General features: G+C 41.1%; 1 protein-coding gene across 7 annotated transcripts in view; it reads left to right on the top strand.

The window, feature by feature from the left end:
• PLCB1 (phospholipase C beta 1) overlaps positions 1-18277 on the top strand; it is a 669546-nt gene that overhangs the window by 560492 nt on the left and 90777 nt on the right. For all 7 annotated transcript variants that reach the window (XM_036880079.2, XM_057502745.1, XM_057502747.1 and 4 more), the window contains 2 exons: positions 3930-4149; positions 7714-7894. In XM_036880079.2, the coding sequence (XP_036735974.1) occupies positions 3930-4149; positions 7714-7894 (401 nt within the window). The remainder of the gene's footprint in view (positions 1-3929; positions 4150-7713; positions 7895-18277) is intronic.

Raw genomic sequence — 18277 nt, 5'->3', positions numbered from 1 at the left:
AATGGCAGGCGTGGTAGGGCCCCGGTATTCTCGCAAGACTGAGAAGGTGGCTCCTGTATCCAGGAGGAAGGAGATGGGGCAACTGTCTACTATTAAAGTAACCCTGGGCTCCTATTTGGTGATGGAAATGGTCGGGTGAGAAGCCCCTGGGCCCCGTCAATCTTCTTCTGCCAGCCCCACTACGGAGGGCTTAGGATGGGGGTTGTTTGTCCAGCCTCCCCTTTGGGTGGCTGGGCAATCAGACCCCCAGTGGCTTTTTTTGTGGCATCTGGGGCATGGGGTGGTAGGAGTTCTTGGGGAGGGGCACGCCCTTGACTAATGTCCCTCTTTTCCGCACTTGAAACAAGCTCTTGGGCGGGGCTTGTTTGTTGAAGGGTGCTCAGGTTGTGGTTTTATTAGCTGGGCCAACATTTGGAAATTGGCCTGATTAGCTTTTTGTTTACAGCGTTCTTTCTCTTCTTCTCGGTTATGGAAGACTTTAAAGGCCACTGTTAGGATCTCAGTCTGTGGGGTAGCGGGGCCCTGTTCTAACTTTTTGAGTTTAGCTTTAATGTCAGGGTAGCTTTGAGCTAGAAAGTATGTCATAAGGACATGTCTCCCGTCAGGCGTTTCTGGGTCCAGGCTGGTATACTGTAATAGGGCTTGAGTGAGTCTGTCTAAGAACTCGGAGAGAGTTTCTTCTCTCTTTTGAATTATGTTTTGGAGCTTTTGAAAATTGACTACTTTACGAGCTGCCTTTTTTAGACCTGCTATTAAGCAGCAGGCGAAGATATCTTGAGAGCGGAGACTCACGGCGGTGGGGGACTGAAGGGTTCTGGCTCAGTCTGTGGGGGAGAAACAGGTGATGGGGGCAAAGATGGAGGAGGCTCCTGGGACTTAGAGGGGGGCTGAAAGGCTCAGGCTTGATCTGCAGGGGAGTGAGGTGGGGGAGGAGACAGTGGTGGAGGAAGGGGGAGGGGCTGTTGTAGGAGAGGAGGGGGAAGGGAGTGAACAGGAGGCTTCTGCAGGAGAGACGGCTTGCAGGCTAGGAGAACTTGGGGGGAGGCAGCGGCGGCGAGGGAGGCGGGGGGAGGAGGGGGAAAGCTTCAGTATAGGGAATCTCCTTCTAGTTTTTCAGGTGCTGGCAGTAGTTAAAGGATCGCGAGTGATGTTAGGATCAAGAGCTCCCCCTGCGGGCCATTGGTTGTGATTGTCTAGGGGGTGTGTCGGCCAATCTTGGGAGCAGTATTTACGGAGAAGTTTTGGTTTTATATCAGGCTTCAGGGAGAGGGTGGCTAGACACTTGAGCAGGCATTCAAGAGGTGAGCTTTCAGCGAGGGATGAGGAGGCTCCCATGGCTAAAGGACAGAAGGAGACAAACAGGGGAAGACGAACGGAGATCCTCGGACTGGGAGCAGAGCGCAAGGAGACAAAGGGCGTCCCCGGTGATCCTTGGGGGTCTGCGGAAACTCGTGTACGAGTCGGTTTCTTAGGAAGTGTGGGTCGTCACCCAGACTCTCTAAGAAGGCAGAGTGCCGGAGTCCGAGGAACCTAGTACTAGGAATTTTTGGTGGAAGGAACGGAAGGAGGGGTGGGGGGAAGGGAGCGTTCTCATCCGCAAAGGAGTCACCTCGTTTATGGCTGTCGGAGGAGAGGAGGGGCCTGAGTGTCCGCCGCAGCCGTGAAGGCCTAAGGTGGGGAGAGCTCCCTCCTTGTCCCCGAGTGTCAGGGCCTTGCCGGACGATCACGATCAATGGCGCTGCGATAGCTCGGGGAAGAGCGGCCCACTCCGGGGGAAAACTTACCCAAAGGCCAGAGAGGAGTGGTGAGTGTGAGGAGCCAGCGCCGGAAAAAGAGGACGAGGGCAAGCTGCTGCTGGTGTCGGGGGAAGACGGGGCCCAGTTGGGGTGTCCCGTCTCCCGGGTTTCGGCACTAATGAAAGGAAAGGAGTGACACACAGCAGCAATTCACCGGAGAATTCCGCTTTATTAGGGAAAGGTGCTGGGTTATATAGGAAGGGGCATGGGGTGATTGTGGTGTCACTTCTAGGGGGCTGGTGGCTATTGGCTAGGTGCTGGGATTGGGAGGGTGGTGAGGGGTGATTGGGCTTCAGGTGGTGCCGGCGGGAACCAAGGACCCGGAAGAGAAGCAGGAGGTTCGCCATCTTGTGGGTGGGGGCCCTTCAGTTTATGAGTGATACTTTTTTCTTTAGATAAAGTGGACATTAATTTTATGCTCAAGTATATTCAAAGATTTTCATCCACATGTTGGAACATCTTGAATCTGGTTGCTAAACTTGTCATAGTTGGTGTACTGTACCCCATTTTTAAAGAGATGGGATTGAATCTGTCACCAAAAATGCAACATTTGCTTAAGATTACAAATTCTTAATATAAGTTACTATGCAACTGTAATGAGTCCATTTGGGCCTGAGGGAAACCATTAAATAAATGTACCTGATTCCCTGCCTGGCCTCTTTCTCAAAAGGAACTGACTGTCAAGAGAACAAACACATCATAAAAAAGGTGGTCATATTTCAATTGCTTAAAGACTTTAGGATTGAGGAACATTGACTATTATTCTGATTTGAGTATTTATCTACTAGGTACCTTATTTTCTATTCAGGTCTGCTGTTATTTATGGTATATATTATTTCTGTATCTCTCGACTGTTGCAAGTATTTATGATAGTGTATTTTTGTCCCTGGAAGCAGAAAGTTCAAATCAAAGGATGGATGCATAAGAACTATGACTTAATCTAGGTCCAAATAAATGACAATCCATTGAAGTTAAGACACCATAAATTTCAAAGCACTCCACTATTCATGGATTGCTAAGAAAAATGCAGACACACTGCAGCATGCCTTTGTCTATATGATGTATATTAAGTTCAGAAATATTAACATTTTTAATAATGCCTATTCTAGAATTGATGAACTATGTCAATAAAATACAGAATGTTTTAAGGTTAAGCTCTGTCACATTAAATGTTTTCTGGGCATTGGATGAAATACTATGCAGTAATAATTAAGCTACCATTAACTCTTGTGGCCCCTTTGAGCAAGTCACATTAAGGGACCTTCCCTCATTTCACTGCTTTATCCTGGAGCTGTTGTGAAAAACATGCAAACTTACAATGTGTATACTGTGAATACTGCCCCCTGGAGATGGTGCTGTAGAAGGTTCCCAATTATTTGTTAAGCCTCTATAGGCACAGTGCCAGAAACTGTGTTAACTTCTTTGCATAAATTCTTTTATTTCATCACCATAAATACCCTAGCAAGTAGGAGAAATATTTTGATCCTTAAAGTGGTTGGTCTCCACGTAGATTGCCTTTGCCATCTGGTCTGCTTACCTCCCAGCTGTGGTGAGCGTTGGCTGCTAACAGCCCATAGCATCCCCTTCTCTTAAAAACTGCCCTCAGCCAAAAGGAAGCCCCCTGTCCAGGAGGGTCTGCCTCCCTGTACTGACTTTCCCAAATATGCAAGAAGCTGACGTTCTTGCCTTAAGGTGAGAGTGACTCCGTAGTTACAGTTCACCCTCCAGAGCATCCCATGGGATCAGGCAGAAGCTAGATTCCAGCTAGACTACGTCCTTGCTTCTCTCTGTCCCCTTTGTGCTCTGTTGCACTCAACTCCTCTTCTCCTAGGAGCGCCCCTCAGTAAATCACATGCACCTTAATCCCACTCTTGGCTCTGTTTCTAGGAGACCCAAACTTTAAGAAAAATTATGAGTGAAGCAGTTGGGTCTTTGAGAAATTTGGGAACACAGTCACAAAGCTAGCGAGTGATAGAGCTGGATCCTGGATGTGTTTGCCATTAAATTTCTGTTTTGAAGCTCCAGCTGGCTAGGATCAAACAGATAATGCTCATCAAGCAGGTTGATACTCCTGTTTACATCTGTACCTCTAGTCCTTCCACATCTCTTTGCTCTTCTACTCATTTGTTGCAGATGTGGAAGCCCAGACTATTGAAGAGCTAAAGCAACAGAAATCATTTGTGAAACTTCAGAAGAAGCACTACAAAGAAATGAAAGACTTGGTTAAGAGACATCACAAGAAAACCACTGATCTTATCAAAGAACACACTACAAAATATAATGAAATTCAGAATGACTATTTGAGAAGGAGGGCGGCTTTGGAAAAAACAGCCAAAAAAGATAGTAAGAAAAAGTAAGTTGAATAAGTATTTTCTTGTTTGTTTTATACAGCAATAGAAGAGAGTCCTTTACATACTTTTGATGGTTTGTAGCATATCTTGGGAAAGCCACCCAATTAATTCCCTTCATTCTCTACAACTCTTGTATCACATCAGCTTGGTTGTGCTTGTAGACTGAATTTCTGTAACTGACCACATTCTGAGAATAGATATGCAGGAAATCCTACCCTTGAATTCTAACCTGGGGGTCCTAACACCAGTTGTCTGACCCCCTATATTACAACTGCCAATGTGGCAAGTATGAAATTTTCCTGTGAAGAACCTCGTTGAAAAGGCGACTTTTGTTAGAGAAGAGAAATCTCAACTACCCTTTGCTGCCCTATCTCAAACCTACAAAGCCTTGTACAGATCTAGGGATGGGGGTTCCCACATCCTCTGTATCCAGGCACTGATGGGAAAGAGCATCTCTCACACATTCATTCGATCTTTATCAAGTGCCTACTGTATGCCCAGGGGACGCAGCAGTGAACACTATGTGCACATTAACACCCAGAGAAGCTAACGTGGCATTTGGTGAAACCATGTGAGCCTGTGAGCTACCATTGGTGAGCTAAGAGTCAGACACCCTCCCTTTCACTTCCTAACTGAATAATCTTATCTCGATGCCAGGTTATAGAGACAGTTGAGAGGCATTTTTTTAGATCTGTATGGTGACATATGATTTAACATGTGCTTAGCTTAAAAGTGCTTGGGTTTTAAAAAGCAACAAAGTCATTATTTCTTAAGCTGGAGCAGCCTTAGAAGCCATCTAGGTGAACTGCCCCTTCTGCAGGAAGGAAGCTGAAAGCTAAAGGCATTAATAGTACCTGTGGTGACATAAACAATTCGGGCAAAGCTTGGCCTAAAACTTTTCCAAAATTCTATTTCAGTGATAATGTATGTAATCGATTATTTATTCACATATTTATTTACCATTAGTTATATCCTACAAATTTCCAGTAGAGTATTGAAGTAACTTATCATGGAAGACATATGTAAAAATGCCACAAAAAGAAGAAAAGGAAAACAACAGACACATTCAAACACACACTGAGTTATCTGGACCTGCCGTCCAGTATGAGAGTCACTAGCTGTCCGTGGCTTATAAGCCCTTGAAAAACCACTGAAACCAACGTGTGCTGGAAGTATAAAATGCTTACCAAAATTTGAAGGCTTCATTTAAAACAAAAAGAAAAGAATATAAAAAGCTCACTTTTATATTAGCTTATATTGACTTTATTTTAATTGCATGTTGAAATGATCATATTTTGTATGTGTTAGGTTATATAAGATATATGAATAAAATTAATCTCACATTTCTTTTTACTTTTTAAGGGAGCTACTGAAAACTTTAAATCACATGTGGAAAAACATCAAACACATGGCCCCATCATATTTCTACTGCACAGTACCATTTAATGTAATTTCTGTCCTTGAACACTGAATTTAGCTCTTAGCTTCTGAGAAAATGATATACAGATGGGTTAGATAATTCTCCTTATCTAATTAAAGGAAACTTGTTTGCCTTTCCAAGAGAGACAAACATTTTCTTGGTATTAAATTACAAAAGAATTCATCTCATGGATCTTATATAGACAATAATAGGCAACGGGATAATGTCCTCAACTGTGTTTTTACAGAAGATGCAGAAACATTGTTCCCTTGGTTATTTTTTTATTCTTTCCCTCAAAAAACAAACAAACAAAAATCTCTAACCACCTAGTATCAAAATATACATCAGGAAAAACTTTTTATCAAAGGGCAAAGCCACTGAGGTTTGATTAGGTGTGAACAGGTCCCATCTATACTGAGACACATTGAAATCCTGAAAACACCTCAGAGTAATAAATGGACATCATATCCATTCGATTCGTTTCTTACTTAGCTATCTGTGGTCTCAGCTGAGCATTGTGCATACTGTGAGGAGCAGCTCTTTCAAAGGTAGTTTCCCTCCAGACACAGGCATGCAACGATGCTGTGATTCTTAAGCGCACAGGCTTTGCCTCCCCTGATGTCTGTCCTGGGAGGAGTTGCCCTGCGGCAGGTACTTCCTGGGTCCTTAGGCAGATTGTCTCACTGAACTGGAGCTTCCTCGGTGTAAACTGGAGGTAGTTGTCCTACTCACTGGGTTACCATGAAAGCCAGCAGAAGAGAGTGGCCATCACATGTTGAGTGGTTGATCAGAGTTGATGTGTTGCCTGTGCCGTGGTGGTCGTGGCTGATTAAAGAAGCACCTTTGTGTTCTGGCTATACTGATTCCCTGCTACAACAGATGATCAATGTATCTCATTGGAGGTCACCTCCCCAACACCCCCTGACCTGACGCTGATGATAAATACCCTTATATTCATGCCAGGATGGAGGGCCACCTCCATGCTGCCATGTGATCCTGCCTTGCACATGCTCATTCCTGTTTGGCATTGCAAACAGAAACCTTTGAGGGAATTCCGCATCCCTTTGACAAAATAGGATCCTGATACCAACATCAGCCAACTGCCTGTCTGCATGACAGCACTGATGCCGGCACAGGCAACAGGAATTAGTGCCCCCTGAATCAGGAACCTTCTCCCTGCTCCACCTGGCCACAGGTAAAAGGCATGGGGGCAGAATCCCATGTACTGGGTGTCTTAGGTGCTTTAGTTTTCTTTCTTCAGAGGTTTCCACGGAAATGAAAAGAGCAGACCTGCTTTCCTATGGTGTCCTATGGCACAAAATTTGAGGGAATCACACCATATGTTTAAACCCAATAATGAGAGAGTGAGAACTGCTTTGATTTATTTCCACATCACTGCCAAACTTCTAATTATCTTTATAATTCTCTATAAATAACTCAAAGGAAGTCATACTTTGCACAGGGTAAGCACCCCATAAATATTTTGGAATGAACCAAGGCATCCTCCTTTCTCTTGTAACCTAAGTATTTCAAGGAAGCTGCTGTTTGGGAGTACAGATATCAGTGAAGTTGCTACAGCCCCCAAATAAATTTATTTTAATAATCTATCTTTGCTATTAGAAGATGTCAAGGGGCAGAACATGTCAGTTGGGAGGGTTGCCAGCACATGACATCTGCACACACTCTTAGTTCAACCTGCATCACCCTCTGCAAAACCTGGCCCTTCCTCAACTCCCCCAATCAGTGTAGAGTGTACTGAGGTTGTTATAGGAAAATACATGGGAATTACGTTATACATGCCACATTTTTAAGAAAAGATAAGAGCCTTTGCAAATCTTTATTAGACATTCTAAAGATAATCTAAAGGGGGGATTACATTCTCTCCACCACCGCCAGGGCCCCTGGTCTCTTAGCTGTCCTTTCCTGCCCCTACCTCTTTCTAGAGCTACACAAACTTTATCCACATAATGTGTTTGGAGCCCCTTGGTTGCTAAGCTTGTCCATAAGGTATCAACCTCTATTTTAAGTGGATTATTGAAATATTTATTCCTACACATAGCACTCTCTAGGAGGAACTGATGAACAACCTTGCCTTTACCTTGTGATGACCTGCATGTTTTGTGAGTTAAGCTCTGTGTTTCTGCAGATCGGAACCCAGCAGCCCTGACCATGGTTCCTCAACGATTGAGCAAGATCTTGCTGCCCTGGATGCCGAAATGACCCAGAAATTAATAGACTTGAAGGACAAACAGCAGCAACAGCTGCTTAATCTTCGACAAGAACAGTATTATAGTGAAAAATACCAGAAGCGAGAACATATTAAACTGGTAAGCCTGAGGAATATGACTTGTGTTTGTATAGCTGGAACCCCACTTTTCTATAAAAAAATTTTGATACTCTTAGAAGACTTAAAGGGAGATGGTGGCAGGTCTGGCTGGCACCTTCTTTTTTGCTTCCTTACCCAATAATCTTATTGTGATGCTAGATTTTAGAGGGAAGATGTATTTCTCAGATCCATATTGTGACATGGGATTAACATGTGCTTCAATTAAAAGCATAATCAAAATGCAATATTTGGGTTTTCAAAAGCAACAAAATCATTATTTCTTAGAACTGAAAATTGCACTGTCCATATAATGTCTACAATACTAAAATTTTATGAGCCCCACTATTCCAGCATGTTTACCAGGCTTCTCTCTGTTCTCTAATGAGACCATGTGTTATCGTTTTCATTTTCATTCACTTCGTTTTGGGTTATAACAGTTTTGGGGGATCTTTGAACTCTCACAAGGAATTAGAAACCAATTATCTTTGCTCAAGAAAATTAAGAACATGCTGCAAATAAATGTTTACTTTTTTATATCACTGGGCTTTGCAAGAACTAAAAAGTAATCACACAGTCCCCTTCTAGATATATTAGAAAATTCGGTATCTAAATGACCGATACGGAATGTTGTCTACTCAGCTGCTGAGGCTCCCTCTGAAAGGAAACACCATCATCTCTATTAGTGATCAGTTTTGTCCTCCATTCATATTTTCTCATGAATTTCAGTGACAGTCTCTCCATTGTTGCTTTTGCCTTGACACATAGTAGGATCACGATAAGTATTTGGTGACAGATTAAATGAATCAAACAAGAAAGAAGCTTTGAAAACAAGTTTGTGCTAAAACAAAACAAATGCATAGGCTGAGAGAAATTGAAGCTGTGTCCCCGGAGGAGATGGGTTCTGTTTGTACGATCTGTCCATTTCTTGGCCGAGTGCCTGTCCGTGCAGGAGGATTCTGAGGCCCTTTCTGCTTGTAGGGTTGAAATCAGTGGGTAGTTTAGCCATATAATTCAGTGGTTTATTGTGATGCTGGTGCTCTAGCACTGCTTCTCCAGGGACAGTGCACAACTGAGCAGGTCACATGAGGAGCTTATCAAGCATCGGATTCCACTCGGTCAGTGACTTCAGCATTCATCAGAATCATCTGGAAGGCTTGCTAAAACACAGGTTGTTGGGCCCTGCTCCTCATTTCCAGTTCAACAGATCTCTTGTGGGCCTGGTGATACTGGTGCTTCTGGTCCCAGGACTACACTTTGAGAACCACTGCTCGATACCTAAATGTGAAGCTCAAGAATTTATTTTTAACAGGTTCTGCCTGATTTTGGTGGTCCACCTTATTTATGAACTACTGAAGTAAGATCTAAGTGGTGAAAGAATGGCCAGGCAGGAGTTGGGTTTTGGTGAAAGGACAGAATTGCTTTGATCTGTGAAAGCAGAAAGTCAGAGAGAAGTTTAATGGGAGATTATGGCTTTGGGAACCAGCTACAACCACCATCATTTGACTTTCTGCAATACTCCATCCCTACCTAGGGCTCCAGAAAATAATAACCATAAATAAAGCTAAAATAGCAGCCAGGTCTTGAACACTCACCACGGGGCCATGCACTGTGCCAAGCCATTTACAGCAATTGTCCAGTTTAATACTTAACAACAATCACTGGAGTTTGGGGCTATTGTCTTCCCATTTTGCAGGTAAGAAAACTTACAAAGAAATGTAGTGACTTTCCCAAATTTCTACAACTAGAAAGTGGTGAAGTTGGGATTTGAAGCTTGGCCCTCTGACTCAATACCACCTGCTTTAAAAACATTGTGTAGATGCCTCTGCTGAGCTTATGGGCAGGAATATCTCCCCTAAAGGAACCCTGGAGTAGGAGATGAGGTGGAACTCCTCCTAAAGGCAATCCCACAACCATGTGCTTCCATTCCCTTCTAAGAAGGAATGAGTGTATCTATAATAAAAGTTTTGAAAAGTTTTGGAGAGTTTCCAGAGAAACACACAGGTAAGGCCAAGCCAGACTGGCCCTTTCAGGCCAAATATAAACTTCCTCCTCAAAATGTTCACCCCTTCACCATTGTGATTGTGGATTTCTGTTTGCAATAAAGCCCCAATGCCTTTGAGCACACCTGTATGGGCCTTTGTTAAAGAGACTAAGGCCCCATTGCCTTAGATATAGAACCTTAGATATAGAACAACATTTACTTTATGGCCATTTGGGGCCATCCACAATTTACACTACATGCCTATAGTGGGCATGTATCAGAGCTTTCTATCATCTACATTTGTGACAACCAGAGATTGTTCTGCCAGGAAGTCTTTTGACTGAAAGGCACCCAGAAGTGTCAGTTCTATCTTTGGTTGTGGTTATGAACAGGCCTCTCAGGCTAAATTAGACAAATGAAAGTGTAATTAAAAAGCGAGTAAGCCCCAGGTAAAAAGGAGTATTTGGGTGATGAGAAAAATTAACAGAAGATATTTCATCTCCCAGAATTGCTTTGGGAATTAAATACAAATATGTTTTGGTTAAGGACTGTACATTTCAAATACTGCCAAATGTTCACTAAACACTTAATATTTGTAAAACACTCTGATAGGCACTGGAGATAAATTTGAAGAAAGCATGATCACCACACACTCATTATCATAATTACAAACAGTTATAATACCATATGATAAATGAAATGAAAAGGTATCAGCAAATTGATATGAAAACCGAGGTGGAAACAATTTACATAACTCTGTAAATTGATAAACACCAAGAGAATATTTTTTGAGGTAATTCTTCATATTATCATAGGAAATATAAAATGTACACCAAGCTTCATAGACTCTATAGCTTCAAAGAAGATTTTAGACCTATCCAAAAAATACATTTATCCTTAAACTCTATATCCGTAGAGTTCTGCTGCCTGGTTATTCAAAATATGGTTCCTAAACCACTTGGGAGCTTGTTAGAGGGGCAGACGTTGCAGAGCCACAGGTGCAGATCCTGACCAGCTACATCACCATTTGCAATTTAATAGATTTTGCTATTCATTTTAATTGAAGAATCATGGCTTTAGAGCCATCAATTCATATCGTTGCTCAAAATTGGTTTTACAATAAGCCTAGATGGGAAATATAGAGTGTGCCCTGCTGCTCACAGCTTGATCAAGCTGGATGAGTGTCTATGGGTGACACAGGCACGGGTCCTTTCTGCCCATGTTCGCAGTAGAAGACAACAGTTGCTTTCAGTTAGAGGTCAATGAGAATTAAATGTAAGTTCCCTGACTGCATTCAAGTTCTTGCACCCCCTGAAATCTCTCCATAAATATTGTGGGGGTCTGTGGGCCCCAGGTAAGTACTTCTGTTCCAGGGAAGAACTATGGAGCTTGGAAATCTGCTCCAACTTGTTTTCCATCAACTGCCATAGGTTGACCAAGTTTTGCCATATCATTCGGGTGAGCTTTTAATTTTAAGTGGCTTTGGTAAGGGATGGACCATCTTAGGGGGGTCCCTCCGAGGGTTCTCGATCACTCTGTCATCAGCCCCAGCATCGCATTCAAGGCTCAATATCCACAGCCTAGTGAGAGGGGACTTAGTGGTGATGTCAGTGGGTGCTTGACCTGCCACTGTCTTCTCAACCTTTCCTCCTTTCTAGTGGCTTCAAGAAAATATTTCCTCATTTTCTGTCACTATCCTCTGTTTCCTTTTGTTGTTCTGCTTTGCTTTGCTTCCTGCCTTTCTCCTCCTTCTCTTGTTTTAAGTCTCCCACATGTTCCAGTTCCTTTTCTCTTTTCTTTACCTCGACCTTAATGGCTATTACTCTTCTTATGCATCTTCCCACCTATACCTCAACAGTCCTTCCTCAGCACAAGCCAGCATTGGTACACATTGCTCTGAAGTCCCCAATTCCCTGCCAGTCCTGGGGTTGGAAGTTGTGTTTCACAGTGAAAGCCCTGGGTGAATACTGACCAGCTACCAATGGAATGGCCCTCAGGGTGTGAGTGGGGGGTGACGGAGGATCTACAGTCAAATGTCATTTCTGGCCACTGCTCCCCTGCATGACCACTCTGAACTTCTGTTTTCTCATCTGTCCAATGGAAACAAGAATAATCAATCTTCACTTCACTGAACTATAAGGAGGAGTAATGAGATAATGTGCACAAATCATTGCTTTTAAGGAAAGCCTTTTTTTAAAACAATATATGAATCGACTAGGAAATCTTAAATTCAAATATAAATGTTCATTTGAGTGTTTAACATCTTGCTGCAGCCTGAGGGAGCTTGTCTTCCTCTTGATTTCTGTTGGTACCATTTGCGGTTGCAGCCTGTCTGAGAACCAGCCTTGAATTTTCTCCCTTCTATGGTCATCCAGCTGAAGTATATGTGCCGGGAGTAATTGGAGTGTCAGGAACCTTACTGTACTTGTGGCAGTGTTTTCTGTCTCCCTCCAATATTCTGACTTTACATAGAATCACTTTTCTTGAGAAATTAATGACTTAGCTTTTCTGAAAACTTTACATTGCCCACCTAACAAGAAATGACAAATAAATAAAAGATTTTAGTAGTGCAATAAAAGAATGAAATAATTTTCAAATGTGTTCTTATTTGTCAGTTTTCCTGACCATCATTGGGTAACTCTAATACAGTTTATGTTGTTCTTTTCAAGATTACATGCATGCACACACACACACACATACACATGTATATGTATAGATATAGAAATAAAATTTATCTTAAATTCTATTCCTTTAATTATGAGCAAAAATGAGCATATTTCTGTGTGTGTATTGTTCATTTAAATTCCTTTTTTCTACAAACTCCCTTTTTGCATCCATTGCCTACTTTGTGCTAGAGTGTCTTCTGTTCTTTTAACCCACAGATTTCATGCCATATCTTTTCATTTATTATTTTGGGAGGTTTGGGCAATTAAGCATAAATAAGCTTGTATAATCAATGATTCAGAAAAAGTTATTGAAGGCTTCCTGTGATCCTCATACTGGAGGGGGATTCTGGGTGGACCAGGCCTAAACGTGGTCCCTGCCCTCAGGGGCCGTGGTGGTAGAGTACAGATTGTGAAGTCAGACAGACCCACCAATAGTATGGACCATCTTTATCAGTTGGTTTTTTTGCATTACAAGCACCTCAAAACTCACTGCCTTAAAATGACAACCACTTATTTGGCTCATGATTCTGTACGTAGCAGCTTGAGCTTGACTCAACTGGATGGTTGTTTCCTCTAGTGTTAGCTGGGCTCATTCATGTGTCTTTGGTTCGCTACCACTCACCTAGGGCTCTGCTTCTGGAGATTGGCAGACTGTCAGCGGGCCAAAGCAGGTGACTGATGCACATCGCTCGTCACCCAGCAGGCCAGCCTAGGCTTGTTCATGCAGAAGTTGGAAAGGATTCCAGCCGAGAGCAAGTGGTAGTGGGCAAGTTCTCTTGACAGGTCTTATAACTTCTTCCTCCTTCTTTGGCCAAAGCAAGTCCTGAGACTTAACCAGATTCAAACATTATGGAAATAGGCTCTGTCTTGTGTAAGGGAGCTTCTGGTGACATTGTAAAGAGGGTGAACATGGGGAGTGGTGGAGATTTCGGGCCACTGTTTGTAAAAATCTACACACAGCCCTTGTAATTTGGATGTACAATTCAATAAAATAATCCATGGAAACTAAACACAATGCCTAGAACATGGTCATCATTCTTTACCAAAGGAATTTGCACAGGATTTAGAGGAAGGAGACAAAACATCCATTTTTAGTTATGCAACTCTAGCTAAATGATTTCATCTCTTTGCATTCTCATTAAAAAAAAAAATTGCACAAGAGTGCTTGTAAAGTCCCTCTCTGTAATGCAAGCTTCACTTAATTTAGGGAATACAGAGATGATCCAACTCTCAGCCCTATTAAAATAATGAATGATTTCAGTTTAAAGCGATGAACTTAAACTTTGGTTTTTCTTTTGTGTGTGCACAATATATCTTAAAGTACTTTTATGTGTTAGTTGGTAATTATTTAGGTAAAATTAAGAGGAAAAATGCCAGGAAACAGATCTATCCCCAAAGGCAAAGGAAATAATTGTTCCAATATGTGTCAACTTAAAAAAGCTTAGGGAACCTAAAAGATTCTGCTGAAAGGAAATTCCCAAAATAGAATCCACAAGTCTGATCATTTAGTTTCTGCCCTCTGGAATTGCAGGACTTACTGCATTCATCTGGCAAGTGAGGGATGCTGAAATGATATATTTTGCATTAAGGACGAAAGCAGCTGACATGCTGTGATATTTATCTTCATGGAAGCTCTTCCACGTCTAGCTTTCAAAATGGACTGTTGAAATATTAAGCCAATGAATTATTGCCCTATTTTAGTTACAAAGCACAGGGTGAATCATGTCTCTCTCCTTCAGTCAGGTCTCCTTTGCTAATTATTTGAAAACCTCCAGTTTGAACACTATGACTACTTCCCAATATCTGGGTGGTAAGTGATACTTACTTATTTTGTTGATTTTTAAATGAAATGATCTTTACATCTTTTAGAATCACGTGTAATGATCCTGACTACCTTGATCAGATGCCCTTTCTCCTTTTAATTGAATCAAGAAAGCCTAATTGCATCCTTTGTGATACTACATCAACTTCTCCATAACCCTTGCAAGTACCTTCATTAGCCTTTCTAATGCCAAAAGGGAGTTATTCTTTGGCCTGTTGTAAATTTTTACTTAAAGCTGTATATGAATCACTTTAAATGAAGCTTCTTTTATCATAAAGATGTTATCTTTTATCATTAAAATAAATATTTCATGGCCATAAATCCCTCCTTTTTACTATTTTCAGGATATTTTTAAGCCACTTTTGAATTCTAAAAGTACACATGTAAGCATAGAGCAACATAATTTTACAGTTAATCAAAGGAACTTTAGAGAAATTTAGATGCTGTATTTTACTGATGAAGAAACAGGCCCAGAGAATTGAGATGGAAAACCCTAAGCATCATCTAAGGTGATAAAACACCTCAGCTAGAACTGCCTTACCAAATTTCTTGACTTTGTTTTAAAGTTTGAAAATATTTCCAGTTGATAGCCTCATAAAAGAATACCAGGAATATCACTCAAGGGAGCATGTTCCATTGACACATTTATATTTCCCAGAAAGCTAAAAACTGACACTTAGGTTGGTATAATTTAAAAGTGAAAAGTCATTTTAAATGTTATAGATTCATTGGGTCAACTTATTGACACTGACTAGGAGTGTTGGTCAGATATTCACTTTCATTTATTTCTTTGCCCAGCAAGAAAAAAAGTCCAAGGGTCCTTGAAACATTTAGATCCAAGTAAGCAATGGTACATTCTCTTTAGTGATAGAAATTTTAAAAATAATTTCATAGGTATGAAAGAATATCTCAGAGCATGATCTGGATGGTTGCTCTCTTCATCCAAGACTTTCCCCCACCTTCTGAAAAGGGAAGGGAGCTAGTGAGAATTATCCGCTCCACATGGATGGGACCTGTCTATCAGCCGACAGCTGGACCATGAACACCAGCAGAGCATCCAGTGTTGGTTGAATGAAGGAATGAATATTTCTCAATTTGAATGGTCAGGATATACCCCAGGACAAACATGTACCTTGTTTTTAAATTATCAGTTAGTGCATTGAATCCATAGATCATGCCTCAGTTTGGAAGCATCATAAATGAATTCTTTGTAGGAGAAAAACCAACAGTTTATAGTGAAAACTCAGACTGGATGCTTTGACTAGCAGAAAAGGTACTGTCTTCCCTGGATATTGGTGGAAGGGGAAGGAAGATGGGTTATGCCTGAAGTGTGAACAGTCCATATGTGTCTTTTTGCCCATTTTCCAAAATTGTCCTTAGAAGAGATGCCAAACATGTCAGTTTCTGTCCAGATATTTTTTAATCTCCTTTCAGTTAGAATCAAGGAATTACTCTCTTCCATGGAAATTATTCTCTCACTCTTAAATTACTAAACCAAGAGAAATTCAGACAGAGTTGAGAACAAGCATGAAATTATATTCCCCTGGGGCTTTTCTTTTTCACTCCTTAGAAGGTTTGGAACATTTAACTAGCAGAGTTGTCATGAGTGGTAAACAAATAAGCTAAATAACTGAAATTTGTCCATTCCTTTGGGCCAGAAAAAAATCACACTGAAAGTTAAAATTAAATGTTGTTTCCTGCATTTGGTTAGCTTGTACTCTTGGCTATTTTTTTTACCCCTAGGAATTCTAAACTTTTCTATCTTCAGTGAGTTTTGTGGCTAATACATGACTGAATGGCTCTGAGTAGAGCCTGTCTGCTAATAAACACACCAAGAGTGAGTGTATCCATAGTTTAGTTAATAAGCGCTTCAATTATTGTGTGAAAAATCCCTTTTCTTGGTCCTATTTTCACATCTTTTGAAACAGAAACCCTGGGCCCATTATTTAGATGTTCCTTTGACTTATTTGGGGGTTAAGGAGTGAAATTTTTTTTATTTCTGATTTTTTGTTGTCTTTTAGTCAGGATTCTTTTGGTTGCAAGCAACAGAAACCCATGTTGGACTATCTTAGACAAGAAGAGTGTATACTAGAAAAATACATACAGTAGATCACATAAGAAAGGATTGACCATCCACATCAAAGAATGTGGGGGAAGGAAAAAATGGGCGCCAGAAACAACTCACGGCACTTTCTATTTCTCTCTCTCTGTCTCTCTTTTCCTCCCTCTTTTTATCTCTCCCTCTCTCTCCATTCCCTGCTTTTCTCTGTGTATTATACTATTCTTTGCCAAAGCAGCAGACAAGCTCCCCTTGTCAGAAAATATAGACATCGGTCCCTTCTAAGGTACATTGCTTTCTCCAAGGACAGGTTGCAAATATCTTGCAGAAAGTCTTGTTAGGATCTTATGATTGTCCAATCTTGCAACTTAGACCAGTCACCTGTGGCCAAAGATGTGGTATGACTGGTCCAACCTGAATCAATGCCTCCCGTGGGCCAGTTACTTTGGCCAAGGGATGGGGGTAAAGAATTCCACACTGAACACAGAGCCAGTTCTCAGAAAGCAGAGAAAGTTCTTACTGGAGAGGTTGTGTTGGGTAGAGGTGAGCCCCATACTCTCTCTTTTTAGGGTAGGAAAATTATTGCTGCATATATATAATCCCATTGCCAATTTCATGTGAGTCTGACATTAGTGACATATTAACAAAGTCATAATACTAATCATTCTGCCTTCTGGACCTTAAGGAGAGGAAATTTCAATGAAAACAGTAAATGTTGTAAGGGCAGAATTACAGTAAAAATAATGGTTTTTCAAAAATAGCTGGAAAGGGCAGAATGTTAAGGAGGTGTCTGTCACATGTCCAAGGGGAACAGGGTACAGCAAAAGGACATTTATGTATTTGTTATATTAAACACAGGGTTGCTGTCTTTTTTTAAACACATAGTCTTTGGAATTCTAGATAAACACTAGTTGCATGAAAAAGCCACATCAAAAAAATATACACCTGGATTTCACAATAAGACATTTGTTATATAATTTTGAAAGTATTTCCAGTAAGACAGCCCATAGCTTGGACAAGACACTCCATAGCTATCACCAAGGTTGGGGTCAGTGTGGTTTTAAAACTTAAAAGATTTCAGTCACAATAATTTTAACACTTATTTTGTGTAGAGCCTGGGGTTCCAAAAAATTTCAAAAGGAAATTGCAGTAATGACTTCTTTTATGGGAGCAATAATAAAGTATGTAGACACAAAGGTAAATACGTGTAGGTGATCTCTTACAGAAAGAGCCATTATAAGGAGCCAAGGTCAAGATTTATCTGGGCAATCAAAGGGGAGAATCACCAGAGGCTGATCTAGAAAGGGGCATGGACAAGGAGACCTTGGCTGGTGCCCACTCCTTTACCAGAAGCAGATAGAGCAAATGGAACTTTATGCAATCATGAGAATATTCTACATGCTGTCTCCCATTCAAATGGTAATACCATCAAGGTGGAAGAATAACATGAGAAAAAGTACAGAAGCAGGTGTGTGCCTGGACAGTTTGGAAAGCAAAATACTGCCCAGTTTGTTAGGTATGATGAGTGCCAATCAGGAAAGGAAATTGGGCACCGGAGCATAACTATTTGGGGATAGCCAGCCAGTTATGACGTTGGTACATACAAAAAGGAAGAATATTTGTGTTGGAATGGAAGGACTAAGGGTACTCAGAGTGCAAAGTCTTTGCACACGGAATTTTATACCTAGACAGCTTGACAAGTGACATTACAAAGCTTTAACATTTCTGTTTCTTTAATTGTGACGGTCATGATCAGGCAATCTCTTTTAAATGATCAAAGATAAAATTATCTTTGTTTGATCATTTAAATAAAATGAGTACGATACAAAAGTTATAACCAACTGAATTATATTTAA

Source organism: Manis pentadactyla, chromosome 5, assembly GCF_030020395.1.
Source record: "Manis pentadactyla isolate mManPen7 chromosome 5, mManPen7.hap1, whole genome shotgun sequence".
Lineage (NCBI taxonomy): Eukaryota > Metazoa > Chordata > Mammalia > Pholidota > Manidae > Manis > Manis pentadactyla.
The sequence above is the reverse complement of the archived record's forward strand: the minus strand, read 5'-3'. Positions and strand labels throughout refer to the sequence as shown.